This window comes from Tasmannia lanceolata, unplaced genomic scaffold (genome assembly GCF_043159265.1).
Source record: "Tasmannia lanceolata isolate RefF3 unplaced genomic scaffold, GAP_Taslan_0.1 ptg000013l, whole genome shotgun sequence".
NCBI lineage: Eukaryota > Viridiplantae > Streptophyta > Magnoliopsida > Canellales > Winteraceae > Tasmannia > Tasmannia lanceolata.
Window position 1 is genome coordinate 49,570,551 of NW_027518690.1, and position 17,253 is coordinate 49,587,803.

Consider the following 17,253-nt stretch of genomic DNA (forward strand, 5'->3'; position numbering starts at 1 on the left):
TCCGTTCAGGTTCAACCCAGAAAAAGGGAGAAAAAAAAAGAAGCTAGGTGCTAGGTCGGGTAATCGGGTTGGGTTGAGTTCGGGGTGGGTATGGGTTGAGCTCGGGTTGGGCTCAGGTTGAGGGCTTGGGCAACCCGACCCGAGTGAAACCTGACATTTTTAATCAATTTTTTTGGTAAGCTTAAAAACTTGGGCTAGGTCGGGTTGAACCTCATTATGTTGGAAAATCGGGTCGAGTTGAGTAAATGGTTCCTTAGGTTGGGTTCGGGTTGGCCTCAACCAACCCAACCCGTTGGGTTAAGCTTTCGCTAAAAAAATGAAAACGAATCAATCCGAACCCGACCCTGATTTTAAGGTAAAAGCTCAACCTAAATTCCCAAAAAACGATCCGAGTTGCACCCTTAGGGCAAACTTTATCGTGATTTCTTATGATTATGTTTTTTCTCCTTTTACTTTTCTATTTGACCCTAAGTTAACCTGAACCAACCCGACCCGATTCAAATAAAAACAAGTTAGACATTTTGGGTTAGGGTTGACCATCCTTGACACGAGACTTAGATTGGGTCGAGGGAATGCTATCTTGGGCTGGGCTAGGTTTGGCCTCAACCCTAACCAACCTGACCTGAGTTGCAACTCTAGAATTTATTTGGTGTGGCCGTATAGTCTAATATATTTTAAAAAGAACTGCATGGCCCACAACATAGGATGATCCAAACCATCCATTTGATGGGCCACAACATAATTAGGTTGTGCCCTAGAAATCATTTATAGTAAGGAACAACATAGTATGTAAACCTCTATAGATACAAGGGTTGGGATCATCCTACAAAAATGGTTTTCGGGGCACAACCCACTTATAGTGTAGACATGGCAAAAAGTGACCTGGACCCACGGGTCCACCCATATGGGCCGGGTCACCAATCAATGACCTGTTTGGCCGTAGAGACGAGCAAAAGTTTTATTTTGGCCTTTTTTATGTAATTGTCATTAGTTTTGAATTTTCTTTGTAGTTTTTTTCGGTAATTGTCGTATTTTAGTATATTCTTTTGGTATTTTTTCATAATTTTTCTACTTTGCTTCTATTTTTCTGTAATTTTTCATTTAAAACTTAATACGGCAAGATCATACTTCTTCCGATCTTTGCAGCAAAGGATGGGCGACAAGCCAACAAGTAGCATCGGCGAAGGTAGTTAGCAAATCCCTGTTAAAAAAAAAAAAAAAAAAAACTTCTTAAAAAATAAGTCAAAACTCCGGGCGACCCGCGGGTGCGGGTCCAAGCTCAATGACCCGTAAAATTTTACAGGTCATTTTTACCCGGCCCATTTGACCTGGACTTGTACGGACCGGGTCAACCCGGCCCAGCCCGCCCGTTTGCCAGGTCTATTATACTGTGGCGTATCAAATGAGCAGTTTGGATCATCATATGAAATGACCTGTATAGTAGACCCGTACAGTGCATTTTGGAAAGTAGTAGACTGTACGTCCACACACCAAGTCTTTAGGTAACTGAAACGAGCAACAAAGCCCAGAGTTTTTATACTGTGTAAGCGCTTATGGCCCCGTACTTTTCAAAAAGTACTGTCTGAACCACACTATAGGCTGATCCAAACCGTCCATGTGATGGGCCATAACTTAAATAAGTTGTGCCCAAAAAATCATTTTTATAGGATGATACCAACCCTCCGATCAATACAGGAACTCTATAGATTAAAGGGCTAGGATCATCCTATGATGTGGTCCGTACATTTAAAAAATAATAATTTACACAGACTACAAGGCTTACGTGTGTTTTAGAAGTTTGTAGTCTTCCTCCTCCTCGCTGACTTTTGTCTGAAACAAAGAGCAGGCAGCAATGGGAAATTGTAACGGCTTACCAGCCGAAGACGATCACCCTCAAGCAGTATTAAAAATAGCCGATGAAATAGCAGGAGGCGCACAACGCCCCCCACCCCCACGTCCCAATGACACTAACGTACGCCCCTCCAAACGTACGCCCCTCTCCAGCATCGGCCGCGTCCTCAACCGTCCGATGGAAGATGTACGCTCTGCCTACACTTTCGGCCGAGAACTCGGCCGAGGCCAGTTCGGCATAACCTACCTGTGCACCCACACAGAAACAAAAGAGCTTTTAGCCTGTAAATCGATCGCGACTCGAAAACTTCAAACCCGTGATGACGTGGACGATGTCCGGCGAGAAGTTCAGGTCATGCACCACCTGACCGGCCACCGGAATATTGTTGAGTTGAAGGGGGCTTATGAGGATCGGAACTCGGTTAATTTGGTTATGGAGCTGTGTGAGGGGGGTGAGCTTTTTGATAGGATTATTGCTAAGGGTCATTACTCTGAAAGGGCGGCCGCCACGCTTTGCAGGGAGATTGTTACTGTTGTGCATAATTGTCATTCTATGGGGGTTTTTCATCGAGATTTGAAGCCCGAGAATTTTCTCTTTTTGAATTCTGGGGAGGATTCGCCTTTGAAGGCTACGGATTTTGGGTTATCAGTGTTCTTTAAACCAGGTAATTTTGATTCTGTCTATCTCTTCTTCTTTTTTTAATTTGATTTGCAGTTCAGTGACTCATGCAAGTTGACGGCTAGGAGCATAACACAGAACATGACTTGACCTTGGATAGGATAAAATGGAAGAAAATGATCATGCAGACGAACCCAACTAGTGTCATGATTAGACAGACGAACCCAACTAGTGTCAGGATTAGACTTAATCAATTTGAACTGGGTAGATCCGTTCACTTTCTTCTTGAAAATTTTCTAAAGGATTCATTAGCCAACCCCAACTAGTCTGGGACAAAGGCATAGTTGAGTTGAGTTGAGTTATAGAGGTTTGATACTATGAGGACCGAAGTTTTAGAAGAAACATGTGGGATTTGTGAATAAGGAATTTTTTTTTTGAGGTGTTTTATTGAGCAGTTGGTGTGCAGCTTCGAAGTAAGCACGATTTAGGTACAAATTAATCTTCCAAAAAGGAAAACGAAATGAGCACACACAATATTTGAAGGCTAATTTCTCATGAGCATCCTTTTATGTACTGTTGAGGAAGGGATGGAATGGATTTAATGGCCTTCTAGGAGAGGCTGAGCATGTTTACAGTGCACATTCAGCACATTTCAACAAGATGACCCTTTTGACCAAAGTGAGAGCAAACCCTTTCCTTAAACTTATTTGAGTTCATAGTTAGATCTGAATGCTCAAATATACAGAAGAATCGCTGGTTGTCTGTTGTCTGTCTTTGCTGATAATAAGAGGTAGGAATAGGCCTTGGGAAGAGTCATCATTACTCAAATTTCAACCTTCTAGTACTTAAATTTTGTTATAAGGTCATCAAGAAATTGATGCAATTCTGTTTCAATACAAGAATCATGATAAGCAGGAAATACACAAAAAACTGGTATGCATCGATGATGAAAAGTAAAAGTACTTTTTTAGCATGATTTTGAACTTTCTCTTTACCTTGCTTTATTTGATCCAAGCTATTGATTTGATCTTCCCAAACTTATTGATAGACCAAAAAATATAGTACCTAATCGTAGCTATACATACGCACATATACATACATATGTGTGTGTATGCGTACATACATAAATGGTTATCACATAGCAATTTCCACCACGAGCCATCCACTAAGAAATGAAGAAGCCATTCATGAATAAGTGTCTGTATTGATTGTAATTAACCTTTGTTTGGCATGAATTGTTTGTTCTTAGAACATTCTCAAGCACCCATACAAATGCTTGCAAAAGCCTTGCCTTAGCTATTGATGTTAAGTAATACCATCAGTTATTTTCATTGTGGCTAAAGTAAATCAGTGGGCATTGGTAGGTTTCCATCAATAGTCCGAGAAAAGGAAATATGCAGATCATGTGCCATTCTGGAAACCTTCATCATCTACAACATAACCTCCAAAATTCTCTCTTATTGGTTAATACTTTAAGTTATAGACGTCTGTGGGACTGTGACATATATGAAGTGTAATTCTGGTGCAGGAGAAGTATTTAGAGATTTTGTCGGGAGCGCATATTACGTGGCTCCTGAAGTGCTGCGTCATCATTATGGAGCAGAGGCTGATGTTTGGAGTGCTGGAGTGATACTATACATTCTTCTTAGTGGTGTCCCTCCTTTCTGGGCAGGTGTGTATTTCATCCAAATAAACAAATGTAGGATATGTTCTTATGGAAGCCTTGGCAATTTGGATCTTGTCGTTTGTTCACTTCCCTTTCTCATGCAGAAAATGAGCAGGGTATATTTGATGCTGTTTTGCATGGGCATATTGATTTTGTGTCCGACCCATGGCCTTCCATATCCAATGCCGCAAAAGAACTAGTAAAGAAGATGTTACAGGCAGATCCTAAAGAGCGGCTTTCAGCAGTTGAAATCCTGAGTAAGCGACAACTGAGTCGGTCAATCATCTTTTGCTTCACTATAATTTTGTGGAGGAGGTTTGGAGCTTCATTTTTGCGTCTTGCATGTTACTAGCTGTTCGATGTTGTTAAACCATCATGGGTTTTGCTTATGTGATGGTTTTTAGTGTGTATTTGTGCTACAACACTTCCTGAAGTTTCATTTTAAATGTCCATCATTTGCATATGTTTCCATACGTTTTCGTAATTTTACACGATTCCCACAGAAATTTCAATTTGAAATTGACATGTTTCCATTTCCATAGTGATTGAAATGCATACTGAAACCAAAACCTGAAACCTGAAACCAAACACCAATCGAGAAGACGAGAGATTTAGGGGGTTCGTTACATTTTGTGACTACGTTCGTGGGCAAAGGTGATTCCAGAGCTTCCATTATAAGTGAAGATTACAAGTACATGATATGATCTACAACCAAGGCGTTATATAAAATCCTAATCCTAATCCCATTACAAGAGTTTCACCCAAATAGAAAACCTGTCAATTTTCGTATTATGAAAATACCCCTAGTATGTGCTTCGGGGCCTCAACTCCTGATCCCCTGCTTAGTGTTGCTTCCCATTCAAGGATCATGGCTAATTTTTTCTTGCTTTTGTGCTGTAATTTCTTTTTCTTTTGCTTAGCCATCTCGGTTAAGGCTGCCTTTTTGTTTTTGATTGCCCTTTCTCAATATAATTAGTATACCATTCGAAAAATAAAATGATTATAGTTCCTAGGTCCCATAAATCTGCTGAAGCTGCTCTCTTTGTAAGTAGTGGTTTGGTCATGTGTAGTGTAGAGAATAGTAGCTTTTTGATGAGGAAAGAGGTGTTTTTTTACTTATTATTTTTCACATTGCAAGCTTTTCTGATCTTCTTAATGGGATCTTCTTGTGTTTGTTCATTCATGTGATTAAGAGCTCTGTGTTCTCATTTTTGCTATATGTTACTATTACGCATGGATTTTCTAAATTTTATTGGATAAAGACTTGTCAATCCTTCAAGAATTCCCACTTGGAATTGTGATCTAAGTTTCTCCGTAGTTTTTTACAAGTCTAGTGCCCCTAAGTTTGACAATAGAAACAGTGCAGATCATCCATGGGTTAGAGAAGATGGGGATGCACCTGATAAACCAATTGATATTACAGTCTTAACTAGAATGAAGCAGTTCAGGGCGATGAACAAGCTTAAAAAAATAGCATTGAAGGTGAGCAGCTGCTTACATGCTGTCCTTTATGTCTGCAAGGTTGCCAGCATTGGAACCTAATTACATTATCTTGGTTTTTTCTACTCAGGTAATTGCGGAAAACCTTTCGGAGGAAGAAATCATGGGTTTGAAAGAGATGTTCAAATCTATGGACACAGATAACAGTGGAACAATCACTTTTGAAGAACTAAAAGCCGGTCTTCCAAAATTGGGTACCAAGCTTTCTGAATCTGAAGTTAGGCAGCTGATGGAGGCGGTATGACCTCTAATCTTTATTGTTAAGAATTGATGGAGGTTCTGGTACTTTTAATATCTTTTCATATCTGTACGATGGAAATCTATCTAAGCAGATCACCAAAATTACTTAGATAATGAAGATGTATTTTTTGTTTTTCTAATTATAAAAAGGAACATGTGCCATTATGCTTTTATATGACAACTAAGATAATATTGTCAGAGACAACATTTTTAAGCCTTTGTTTTAGTCAGAAGCCCACCTAATTACTCTTCCAGTGTGACAAGAAACTCGCTAAATGTAATATGATATGTCAAATGCAGTTTCTATTTTCGTATACTCTCAGTGTATTTTCGTTGGTGCTTGAAAATCTGATTGAGTACACGATTTGTGCAACTTGATTTCTTAGGAGCTGCTCGCCTCTTTGAGGGTTCCTCAAACTTTGGGACTTGATTTTGAGGTTTTACTATAACAGCAGCATGCTTGCCTTTTCAGGCGGATGTGGATGGAAATGGGACCATTGATTATATTGAATTTATAACAGCCACAATGCACATGAATAGAGTGGAAAAAGAAGAACACATGTATAAAGCTTTCGAGTATTTTGACAAGGACAAGAGCGGGTAATCTTCTCTTCATTCAATAATTTAAAGTCCTCAGATAATCAGTTTTTACTCATAACATTGGTTGTTAAGCTGAGCATTCAGGATTACTTCTTTTTTTATTTCCCCAGGTACATCACAATGGAGGAATTAGAGCAAGCTTTCAGGCATTATAACATGGGCGATGAGAAAACAATTAAAGAGATCATTGCAGAAGTGGACACAGATCACGTATGCTTGTTACTTCCACCATTTTACTTTTCCTTTTTCTCTGTCACAATTTAATGTCAGATTAAAAGGAATCGGTCCATATTTTCTGAGAGAATTTCTTTATATTAAAATGTTACAACCTCCAAGTCAAAGTTTAAAACTTGGTACTCTTGGACTCAATGTTGAGAGCTTGTTTCTGAGTTGAATACTTGACACAGTTTTACTTGATAGAGTTTTTCAAGTTTAAAAAGCTTATGTTGCAGTCTGATTTTTTTATTACACAACCAAAATATTTTATTACTTAATTGAGCCTCGTAATTTCTTCAGGATTTACACAGATCAGATCGAATTTTTACTCGATCTGGGCCTTAATCCATGTCAGTTGGTCTTAGATTTTTTCTTTGACTAAATTTGAGCTTTTAAGCACTGCTCCATATTGATGTCCCAACTTCCAAGAACTGTCAGACATGAAAATTTGCCACTTGAAATCGGTTTTCTACTTCAAGTGGGTGTTTCTAGTCAGTTATGGCTAGTTTTCAGGAACTGGTGCAAATGGTCATTTACAAGATCATGTTCCTGAATTTCTTTGGGGTTTTTTGCTCTGGCAAAAATGGGGACTTACAAAATGTAACTTTTAAATCTTGTTTCCCTTGCATTCTGCCATGGGCCTCATTGCCCCTGTTTAACTATTTCCTTCGAACTGCCAACAAGAAACCTTACACCGGACAGAGTTTTCCAGACAGGAAAAACTCTGTATTTCTTTTTCTTTTTTGATTTTTGAGCCGCAGACACTCTTTAATTTCTTCAGACAAGAATATACACAATCCTTTGGGATGGAAAGGTCAGGACTTCTGTTGTTGTTTCCTAAAAATATCAGTTATTGGCTATCTGAGTCACAAAACAGCCCAAAAAGCCAGTTGTATGATTATAAAATACTTTCTTATATAGATATCCATTTATGTATATAGTAACATATCTTGATGGATATATCTGTATATTTCGTATGTGCAAAGTACCAGAGAACAACAGAGAGAAAAATTAAGGTTTTGTCTTAACAGTCAATGTACATTGCAACATTTTAAACATGGACTGCCCTTTACATGTTTATTGCAGGATGGAAGAATTAACTATGAGGAGTTTGTAGCTATGATGAGGAAAGGCAACCCGGAGATAGTTCCAAACAGGCGGCGTAAGTAGTTAGTTTCTGATTTGGAGTCATATGTTGTGAATTTAGCCATTTTGGCTCCAAGAAGGATCATGATTTACGAATTTTGCATTTTCCCCATGTGTCCTTTGTATCTTTCTATCATGTATTTTGTATAATTATAGGGGAAATGATTTTCCACTCCCTTTCCCATTCCCACCACCTTCTGTTTGTCTTTTATTGGAAAATAACTTTATATGCATAAAAACAAACAAACAAAAGGGGTAGAAATGCAGCCAGTTTTAGGAGAAGCCTGTAGAATTGAAGATGAAATTGAAATGAATCTTCTCATGCTGTGCAGTGACTTATTTCATTTAACACTATGCAATTGGGTGGTGATGTCTTGGGTTCCGTTTTACCTCAACTTGATGCATGTTTCTCAAATTGAAGGGTGTGAGGACTGAGTGCCTCTTTGGATACCCCTAAATGAGACCCTATTTACACTGTATTTTGAGTTGATTACACGTGTAGGTTGCCGGAATTATCTGTTTGGTTGCCATGAACAAACCTACAAAAATATAAAAGATGACTATTATATTCACTTGGGGCCACTTTGAATACCTCTAAAAATTATGTGTATAATTAAGGAAATGATATTTGCACCCCCTCACCCAACATTTCCATCCCTTATTGTTTGGTTTATCTTGAAAATGGCCCACTTTTTGGGAAGGGGCAAACAAAAAGGGAGTGAAAATGAAGTCATTTTTAGGAAAAAACAAACAGTATAGACTGGAAACGCTAGAAAAGGGGGGCGTGAATATTATTTCCCATAATCTTATATGTAAATGGTTTTGAAGTTAAATATGGTTTTTTAACGGTTATTTTTTTGAAGTTAAATATGGTTATTTGCAAATGAGAAACATCAAGACAGGCTTTTGTCAAGGTTCTCACCCACCGGACGGCACGCCCACCCCCAAGACAGAGCAGAAGAAGAAGAGGAAGAAGTTGGAAAGCTCTAAAAGTCTAGCCTAAACCATTTTGTTTAAATTGCTTAAGCAACACAAGTTAAACTTAAGAAAGTACACGTTATACTCACACTGCTTCAAACCTTATATCACACTCATTAACAACCCTACAACTAAAATAAAAAGTCCCTTTTACTAAGTATGGTCCTAACTGCGTCAGAACTTATCTCACAAACAGTAGGTACTTGTTTTTTTGGCTCACGTAGCCGATCTAATTTGGGTCATGAACAGTTCCTATCTTGGCTCTCCTTGCATAGATTTTAACAACGTTTAAAATTTCACACCGTGCCGCTCTTATCCACTTCATCTTCAACCTCAACACGAGGTTGTACTACATCAGATGGGCATTAACGACTCGTATGATCAGAACTAGATTCCATGAGCCATTTCTCTGCATGGCCAGACTCGTTTGAGAGCCTCTCCAAGGTGGTTCTCAAGCACCCCACCACTGCCTGCTTGCCTTTAGTGCTGATCAAGAAATGATAAGTAGGCCCAGAAGATATCTCATCAGCCCCATCAAGGCCTGCAAAAACCGAAAATTTCCCCTTCTTGATCGAAAGGCCAAACACCCACTGAAATCCAATGAACGTACAACTGGAGATGTAGCTCACAAAATAGTAGATAGTCTCGCAATGGATGTGACTTTTCGTCCATTGGAGATCCAAGGTAGGGCCTACCAAGTGAACAGTGCATACAAAAAGGGACACAGCTCTGTAGAAGTGGGTGTATCTCTCTTGGTTTATGTAGTATTTGAGTAATTTCTCAAAGTTCAAAGTCCCAGCTTTCAGTTTCATAAGTATTAATATTGGGAGTCGAGAAGTACCCAAAATTACAAGACAAATGTGTGATTGGATCCATACAGAGCAAATTAAAAGCACCATATCTAAGCATGACAAAACACTAGCTCCAACCTTTACATCAACAAACAAGAAAGAAGAATAGATTTTGGCAGCAACAAGGTAGCAGAATAGGATTTACTCGACTCAAACGACACCTTGATCGTCTCTGTATTTAAGAACGCTGTCAAAGTGTGAGAACTTCCTGTGCTCATAAACTCAAATTGTGAAAGTAATTTGCTGAATTTTGACTTCTGGTAATTTCCCAACGCAATGAGCTTCTAAGGCTTTGAAGGAGAAGGCGATGACGGAGGTTTGAAATCTGAATACTGCACATTGAAAATTGGATGGTAAGTAGATGAAATAAATGTGTAGAAGTAAACAACATTTACTCAGTATCTTCGAAATCTCATTTATATTTACACTCCTCAGTGGGTTTTCTTGGACACAGTAAATATATTTCAGAATGTTTCTTCTAGAAGGACAGCTGTTTAGGTGCCTGAAAGATGCAGTTTAGCATCTATTTCTAGATTACTGTTACCAGTGTTTAGATAGTGTGAAGTGCATGTAAAGGCATAGTTATGTATAAGGATGAAATTTACATGTGGGTACGGAGAAAGTGGTCTGTTTAGTCCAGGATGTGTTTCTGCTTTCACATCAGCTTTCGGGATTGAATTGATTTGGGTAGGAGGCTCAGAGGCTGCCTCTACTTTCACCTCAGGAACTTTCTCTACTGGACTAGGAGGGGTGGAAGTACTTGGGCTTCCCTCCACTGGTGCTGGAAGAAGAGTCTTCTCCGCAGGTGCAGGTAGAAGAGCTTTGCCAATCATCTGCATTCCAATAAAATGGAAAGAATTGATGAGCACCAATTCCTTTCCTTCGTAGATTTGAGTAGGAAATCTTTGAAGAAAAAAGCTTCAGGACATATCATCATCCTGCAACATTAAAAAGTTAAAACTGAATATTTTTTTATCAACAATAAAAGAAAAATATTTAGAGTGTCTTTTCTTTTTTACACTCCACCCGATATTATTAACACGGGGTAGCAATCAATACATTTTTTGTTATGAACCTGCAAGAAAACTTTATGAAATCACAGGAGATATACAATACAGAAACATAAAAACAATTTACAATGGAGGTAGAGATTAACCCACATATAACACCTCTCCCCTCACACAAACACACCACCCTTGGTCAACAGACTCACGACATCGTTCTTGCTATGGGGGATATGAGAGAAGTATAAGGAAGGGGATTGACTTACAAAGGTCTTAGATAGAGTACCCATTGAACTCTTTCTGTACTACTTTTTTCCAAAAGAAAAGTAAATTTCTCACCTCACAGAGCAGTTTATCCCAAGCATTGCAGATTGTAGAATACTACTACTTTCAAGACTATACACTCACTCAAGCGAATTGCTTGTCATTTTAGGTGACTTGAATACTTTTGATGTGGCTCATCATTGGATGGCCCTAATGGAGTCTTTTTGTAATTTGTTTAAAGAGCACATTACGAATATGATATATTCGTGGAGTAGGGAGCCAAACCACGTGAAGTCATTCTTCTCCCATCAGGTGTTTGATGTCTTTAAACCATTATGGATGGTTGACGTTGTCTTGCTTATGTGATGATTTCTAAAATTGTATTTGTGCTTATTTAAGTATTTCCTAAAGTTTCGTCTTAAAATGGAGTGCAACTTTAGTAATATAAAGAGGCGGGACGATGATGTAGTAAATATGACTGGACAAGAATTACCTAAGAGGGATATTTTTCTCTATCTTGGTTCAATTCTACATAAGGAAGGAGAGATTGAAGAGGATGTTAACCACAGAATAAGAACAGGTTGGTTGAAGTGGAAGCTTGCCTCGAGTTCAGTGAGACCGAAAAATTCCTACCAAGTTGAAGGGAAAGTTTTATAAGACAACTGTGAGGCCAGCCATGCTGTACGGCTCCGAATGTTGGGCTACCAAGAAGCAACATGTGCATAAGATGAGTGTAGTGGAGATGCGAATGCTTAGATGGATGTGCGGCCACACAAGGTTAGATAGAATTAAAAATGAAGACATTCATAAAATGGTGGGGGTGGCACCAATTGAGGAGAAGATGAGAGAGCACTATTTAAGACGGTTTGGACATATCCAACATAGGCCTTTGGATGCTCCAGTGAGAAGAGGCGACTAGTGCCAAGTTGATGGAGTAAAAAGAGGTAGGCGAAGACGGAAAACAACTTGGGTAGAAACAGTGAGGAAAGACTTCATAGCTAGGAACATAACAGAGAATATGACCTTGGATAGGAGAGAATGGAAGAAAATGATCCATGTAGGTGAACCCAACTAGTGTCAGGATTAGACTTAGTCATTTTGAGCCGGGTAGATTCTTTCACCTTCATCATGAAAATTTTCTAAAGGATTCATTAGCCGACCCCAACTAGTTTGGGACAAAGGCTTAGTTGAGTTGAGTTGAGTTGTTGTTTAAAATTCTAGTAACTGCATATGTTTTCGTAATTTTGCATGATTTCCACCGAAATTTCTAAAAGAAAACCGAAATGTTTCTATTTCCATGGTGACCAAAACCGAAACCAAAATTTAAAACCTTGCCATGCATAAGAGGGAAAGAGTACATAGCTATACTAAAAAGGCAAATTCATGAAGTCTAGTTTATGTATTGAACTTGGTTAAAAGACAATGAGGGATATTTCTACTTTTTTTTTATGGTTGTAGGAGTACATGCTCATTTTACATAATAAAAATTATAAATTTACAGTCCCTTTTTTTTTATATTTTTTTGATGCATGTAATATAGAATCAGGTATTTTTCTTTCTAATAAGAGGTAGATGATTTTCCTTATTTAAATAGAGCTAGGAGAAAGGGAAGATATAGATATAGCTACCTTTTTTGTAAGCCCATCCAGGCTGCTGAAAGGAAGAAAGGAATAGTCTTGGATTTTGTACTCTTCTTTATTTTGGAATCTTTGAAATGGCCTCGGGTATGCCCGTGCCTTAAATCTTTAATATTTTGTAAAGCAGGGTGGGACTCCTTGTCCCGAATGCTACCTTAATATTAATGAAATATGTTATCTGTCATTTTTCAAAAAAAAAAAAAAAAAAGAGCTAGGGGAAGTTACACTTGCACGTGAATGGGCTTTTGAATATGCATATGCATATGTACATGCAGATATATATTTTCTACAAGTTCCATTTTCACAGTAAATAGGTAGTTAGATCATTTAACTTCAAAATTTAAGATTTAACTCCAAAATAAGTGATGTGGAAAAAATCCTGATTAAACTTCCCAAATACAATTTGGACTGACCACATCATGTCATCACCACTCGAATAGTTTAAATCAGCAATTGTGACATTCTCTTCACTTCTCATTATTTTCATTGTAAGATAAAGCAAAATGAAGTACACAGTGTTGGCAACATGAAGACATGTAATGGCAGTCACGCTCGAATTAAACATTGTAACAGTGAAAAATAAGACTGGAAGAGACAAAAAAGTGAAAATCAATTAGAAATAACAAGAATAGAAAAGAAGCCACCATGCAAAGCATAACAGAATCATGGCAAATGAGAACAATAAAATTGACTCCTCCGAAATGAAACTGTCATCATGAAAGAAGCAAATGAAGAGAAAAAGGGAGGTAAAACCAATAAAAAATGAATTCACACTAAATGCCCATCCACTGTGTATGCAGCAAATTTGATCATTTGATATGCTTCTAAAGTGGTCAGAGTGAGGTGTACCTTTATCTCATCAAGAAGCTCTGTGGGAGCAACCTTGGTGGTAAAAAACTCATCAACTTGTTGCAGAGTTCTCTTTCTATCCTGACAGAAGTGAAAAATGGGGTAACCAGCACATCTCAAAAATACATATCATATAACAACCATACAGGAGTTATGCAAATCCCTTGAGAAAAATAAAACAAAAAATTAAAGTATAATGCAATAAAAACCCTAACAAAGTCAAAGATGTGAAAACTAACTTCAGCAAATAGGACTTTCCTGGTAACAAACTGAAGGAGTGCAGCTGAACCTAAAACCTGGAGAACTGTTTCTATCTGCATCATAACATTTAGGTAATTAGTACATCTCCCCCAGCATAATGTACTTCTTCAGGCTCCTTTTCCTTCGACGTAAAAATGGGCGTAAAGTTTGTTTTCTGTTCATTTTTACAACATAAAACAAATTTTACGTCCATTTTTACGTTGAAAGAAACGGAGCCTTAAGGAATAAAAACGGCCAAATAAGCAGGAAGACCTTTGAACTTCCAAACCTCTGCAAATGCCAATACACCTAAACCAGTAGCTGCTGCTAGTCCAAGGGTGACAGGCAAAGAATCAGAACCCTCCTGCATATAGTTATTGTCATCATTATCTTGATAAAATATGTAAATTTGACACTTTAAGGAAAAACATACAATTTAAAAAAATTTGCATCTTTCCAGAGTCAAAAACTTGCACTCTGTAGTGAATAACTAATAGAAAAAATTCTAAGTAGATTCATCAGTAGCTGGTAACGGGGTTTAAAAGCTGTAATTTGAATCTGTTTTGGAAATGGTAACTAGAGTAGTTGAAGACAAACAAAATAATAATTTCACTTTGCAAAGGGAACCATCAGGTATCACAATTTAAGTTTTTCAGAGAAATTAGAGTTAATAAATGTAGTTATAAGCATTTTACGAAAGGAAAACACAATTTAAGTTTTTCAGAGAAATTACAGTTAATAAATGTAGTTATAAGCATTTTACGAAAGGAAAACAACTTGACATACCCCGAATGCACTACTAATTGCCTCCTTTAGATCACCGAAATTTACACTCAGCATTCTTTTTGGTGGTATCCAAGGAAGCCCACTATTCTGCAACAGAGATATTTGGATGTTTAAGATTCATAATTATACGCATATTTCATGTAAATTAAACTTCCAAAGAAGAAAATATGAAATTAAGAGAAAAAATGCAAGACCATCCATCCACGAGGCCCTTCTGCGCCATCTTTTATTGCAAAAGCAGCTTTGAAGCCGTTGAGAGTGGCCAATTCTGCAACCAGTTGAGAGTTGCCATCGAACCTGATTCTCATTGCAGTTTGAACAGAGTTAGTCTTGACTGCTAGTCTTAAGCAACTTAAAAAATCCAACATCCTTAGATATGTGATATTGTTGACTTGTTGTGACTTGATATGAGATAAAAATAAGCAGTAGATAAAGTTTAAAAACTGGATTCTGATGTAGGATAGTAGTATAGCGATGATACAAGAATTCAAAAAAACTGAAATATAAGTGATATTATCAATTTTCAAAGTAGATATTACCAAACACAATAAGTCCTCCAAAAATTACCAAAGAGTGACCAAGTTGTCAAATAATCAAATTTGTGGGTATATATTCTGTATAGAAAAGAGATATTGTGTGTGGCAATGCTTTGTGTGGATGCGAGTGCCTGGTACCAATAAGAGTTGATGTGAATCAACGGAGATCAATGCTACTTCATTTGGGAATACTTTATATGACAAAGAGTACTTGAAGTTTTCTACATACATACATACATACATACATACATTACATTACATTACATATCTGTGTATGTATCAAGAATGTACACAGTTAATCAAAGAAATAGTCACAATAAGTAAGCTATTAAGGAAACAATTAACAGTCCCTCCTATGGTACTAACTACTAAATAACAAAAGAATAAAATATCTATAAATAACAGATTAATTTCTAATTCTTCCACACAGCTGGGATGACAATCAATGCATCAAAGGCTTGTTGGTGAGGGAACAGTTAAGATCCATACAAACATCAGCTTTTTTTGGTTCTTGGGGTTGATCTCTTCAGTGATTTTTATTCTCTCTTTTTTTATTGATAAAAAATATTTTTTTCTTCTTTTCATGTAAAATGACAATCCATCTCAATGTGTATGTGGTGAATATCAAGCCCATATACAATACATAGTGAATAAACCTGGGTAAAGATCGAGAGAAGAAATAGGGAACACTCCAAAAATAGGCAATAAGCAATGAAAACGTTGAATTTTCTATGAGAAGATAAAATTATATGATTAATTGTTGTAGGCTGATTAGGACAAAAAAGCAAGAAAGATCAGAGATTCCACATTCATATATGATCGTGAAAATTGAAAGAAAGGAAGAAACAGGTAAATTTGTTTGTACAGAGAACCAATAATAAAACAAATCTGTGCACCTAGAGGGAGAAATGTTGTGCAGAAACTGGAGAAAGGAAAGAAAGAGAAATTGAGAGTGGATCTTTTCTCTTTACTTTGTGTACTGTCTTGGTTGAGAGGAAAGGGAAAGAGATGTGGTTTGAGGGTTTGGGTTAATTCACTGTAATCCTTGTATTTTTGTCGTGATCTCAACCACGGTGTGCATTTTTGTGGTTTGTTAATTTCTACTTTTTTGTTTCTTTGGGGGCGATCGGAGATTTTCCCATCAGATTTCTCAACAAAAACCAAAGAGCACATTAGTAAATAAAATCAAGATCAATAATCCTTTTTCACAATGCCATCACCAGTAAGGTTTAACAAATTTAAAAAGAACAGATAAGGAATCAAACCTTTTCAAAATGAAATACTTTCTCAAAAAAAAAGGAAGAAGATAAACAAACTACGCACATATAAAAGATACACTGCAACAACAGGATCAGAATTTTACTTGTCTAGAATGAACAGTGTAGTATTTTCTGGCTCCTTAAACTTCAAAGATAGTTTCTTCAGAAATGCTGCCTTGTCATCTCCTTTATATGTGACAGAGACCGCCTTTTTCTTCAAACTCCTGATATCAGGGCTACCCATTTCACTGAATTCCTTTGCTTCCCTTATATCAAGCAATTGAGCCCCATTATCTTCGGATAAATTCAAATAAGCATTGCTTGCAGACTCAACTCCCCAAGGCTTGGAATCCTTCAGAACCTGGGCTAAAACTAGTGGGACCGCCAAAACAGCGGCTCCTCCAGATATAATTAGAGGATTCTCTGTTCCAAACTTCACAACACTGTCAATGAATCCACCCACATCAACATCAAAATTTTCAAATATTGAGGTGTTCTTAGATAAACCCAGAGCTTCTTCATATGTCAGAGCTCTAGCCAAGCCTCCATGTAAAACAGGTGATAGAAACACTAAAACCCCACTAAAACCCTTGGATAAAAACTCTGCTAAATTTGGTGGGCAGGCATTAGAAGGGGTGGATTTTGAGAATTTGAGAGGGGGAGTTGAAGGGAATGAGAAAACCTTTCTGGGTTCTGCTCTTTTGTCAGAAGAAATGGTGGGTTTGTGTACTGAAAATGGTTTAAAGCCTGCAGCATTGAGAACCTCCATAGCATAATTCTAGGAGAATTTCTTGGCAGTTGCAGACAAATGGGATTTGGGTTCTCAAGAAATGGGTAGAAAGGCTTCAAATTCCACTGATTCTAGAACCTTTTGGCCTAGAAAATGGCAGAAAACCTTAGCTTGGGAAGTGGCCGTCTGGTCCAAACAAACAGACGGTGGCTTGGAAATAGAGAGACGGGGGAAGCCAATGGAAGATATGACACTTGGTTTGTGAGGATGAGACGTTTGCT

The 17,253-nt window shown here is 37.6% G+C and overlaps 2 protein-coding genes across 4 annotated transcripts; one reads left to right on the forward strand and one right to left on the reverse strand.

Moving 5' to 3' along the window:
- Positions 1-1,796: 1,796 nt before the first annotated feature.
- Positions 1,797-8,208, forward strand: LOC143890455 (calcium-dependent protein kinase 1-like). 2 transcript variants are annotated; one of them, XM_077395148.1, is made up of 8 exons: positions 1,797-2,516; positions 3,999-4,142; positions 4,241-4,393; positions 5,503-5,618; positions 5,707-5,874; positions 6,349-6,476; positions 6,587-6,686; positions 7,779-8,208. In XM_077395148.1, the coding sequence occupies exons 1-8, from the start codon at positions 1,853-1,855 to the stop codon at positions 7,860-7,862; spliced, it is 1,557 nt and encodes a 518-aa protein (XP_077251263.1). In that variant the 5' UTR covers positions 1,797-1,852; the 3' UTR covers positions 7,863-8,208. The 2 variants fall into 2 exon arrangements, with proteins under 2 accessions (XP_077251263.1, XP_077251264.1); XM_077395149.1 differs by lacking the exons at positions 3,999-4,142; positions 4,241-4,393.
- Positions 8,209-9,546: 1,338 nt separating this feature from the next.
- LOC143890457 (rhodanese-like domain-containing protein 4, chloroplastic) lies at positions 9,547-17,253 on the reverse strand. 2 transcript variants are annotated; one of them, XM_077395150.1, is made up of 8 exons: positions 16,347-17,248; positions 14,642-14,744; positions 14,448-14,534; positions 13,951-14,025; positions 13,661-13,735; positions 13,422-13,502; positions 10,273-10,500; positions 9,547-9,999 (listed from the first exon to the last, which is right to left on the reverse strand). In XM_077395150.1, exons 1-8 carry the CDS (start codon positions 17,009-17,011, stop codon positions 9,952-9,954), a joined length of 1,362 nt encoding a protein of 453 aa, XP_077251265.1. In that variant the 5' UTR covers positions 17,012-17,248; the 3' UTR covers positions 9,547-9,951. The 2 variants fall into 2 exon arrangements, with proteins under 2 accessions (XP_077251265.1, XP_077251266.1); XM_077395151.1 differs by lacking the exon at positions 9,547-9,999 and having other exon boundaries at positions 10,468-10,605; positions 16,347-17,253.

Bases quoted from the DNA above. Each gene is read 5' to 3' on its own strand.
- LOC143890455 (XM_077395148.1), top strand. From the start codon at position 1,853: ATGGGAAATTGTAACGGCTTACCAGCCGAAGACGATCACCCTCAAGCA. The intron at 4,394-5,502 runs GTAAGCGACAAC...GAAACAGTGCAG, and splicing joins TTCAGCAGTTGAAATCCTGA to ATCATCCATGGGTTAGAGAA. The intron at 6,687-7,778 runs GTATGCTTGTTA...TGTTTATTGCAG, and splicing joins CAGAAGTGGACACAGATCAC to GATGGAAGAATTAACTATGA.
- LOC143890457 (XM_077395150.1), bottom strand. From the start codon at position 17,011: ATGGAGGTTCTCAATGCTGCAGGCTTTAAACCATTTTCAGTACACAAA. The intron at 13,736-13,950 runs GTTTGGAAGTTC...GTTATGATGCAG, and splicing joins GTGTATTGGCATTTGCAGAG to ATAGAAACAGTTCTCCAGGT. The intron at 10,000-10,272 runs GTAAATTTCATC...TTCAATGTGCAG, and splicing joins CACTTTCTCCGTACCCACAT to TATTCAGATTTCAAACCTCC.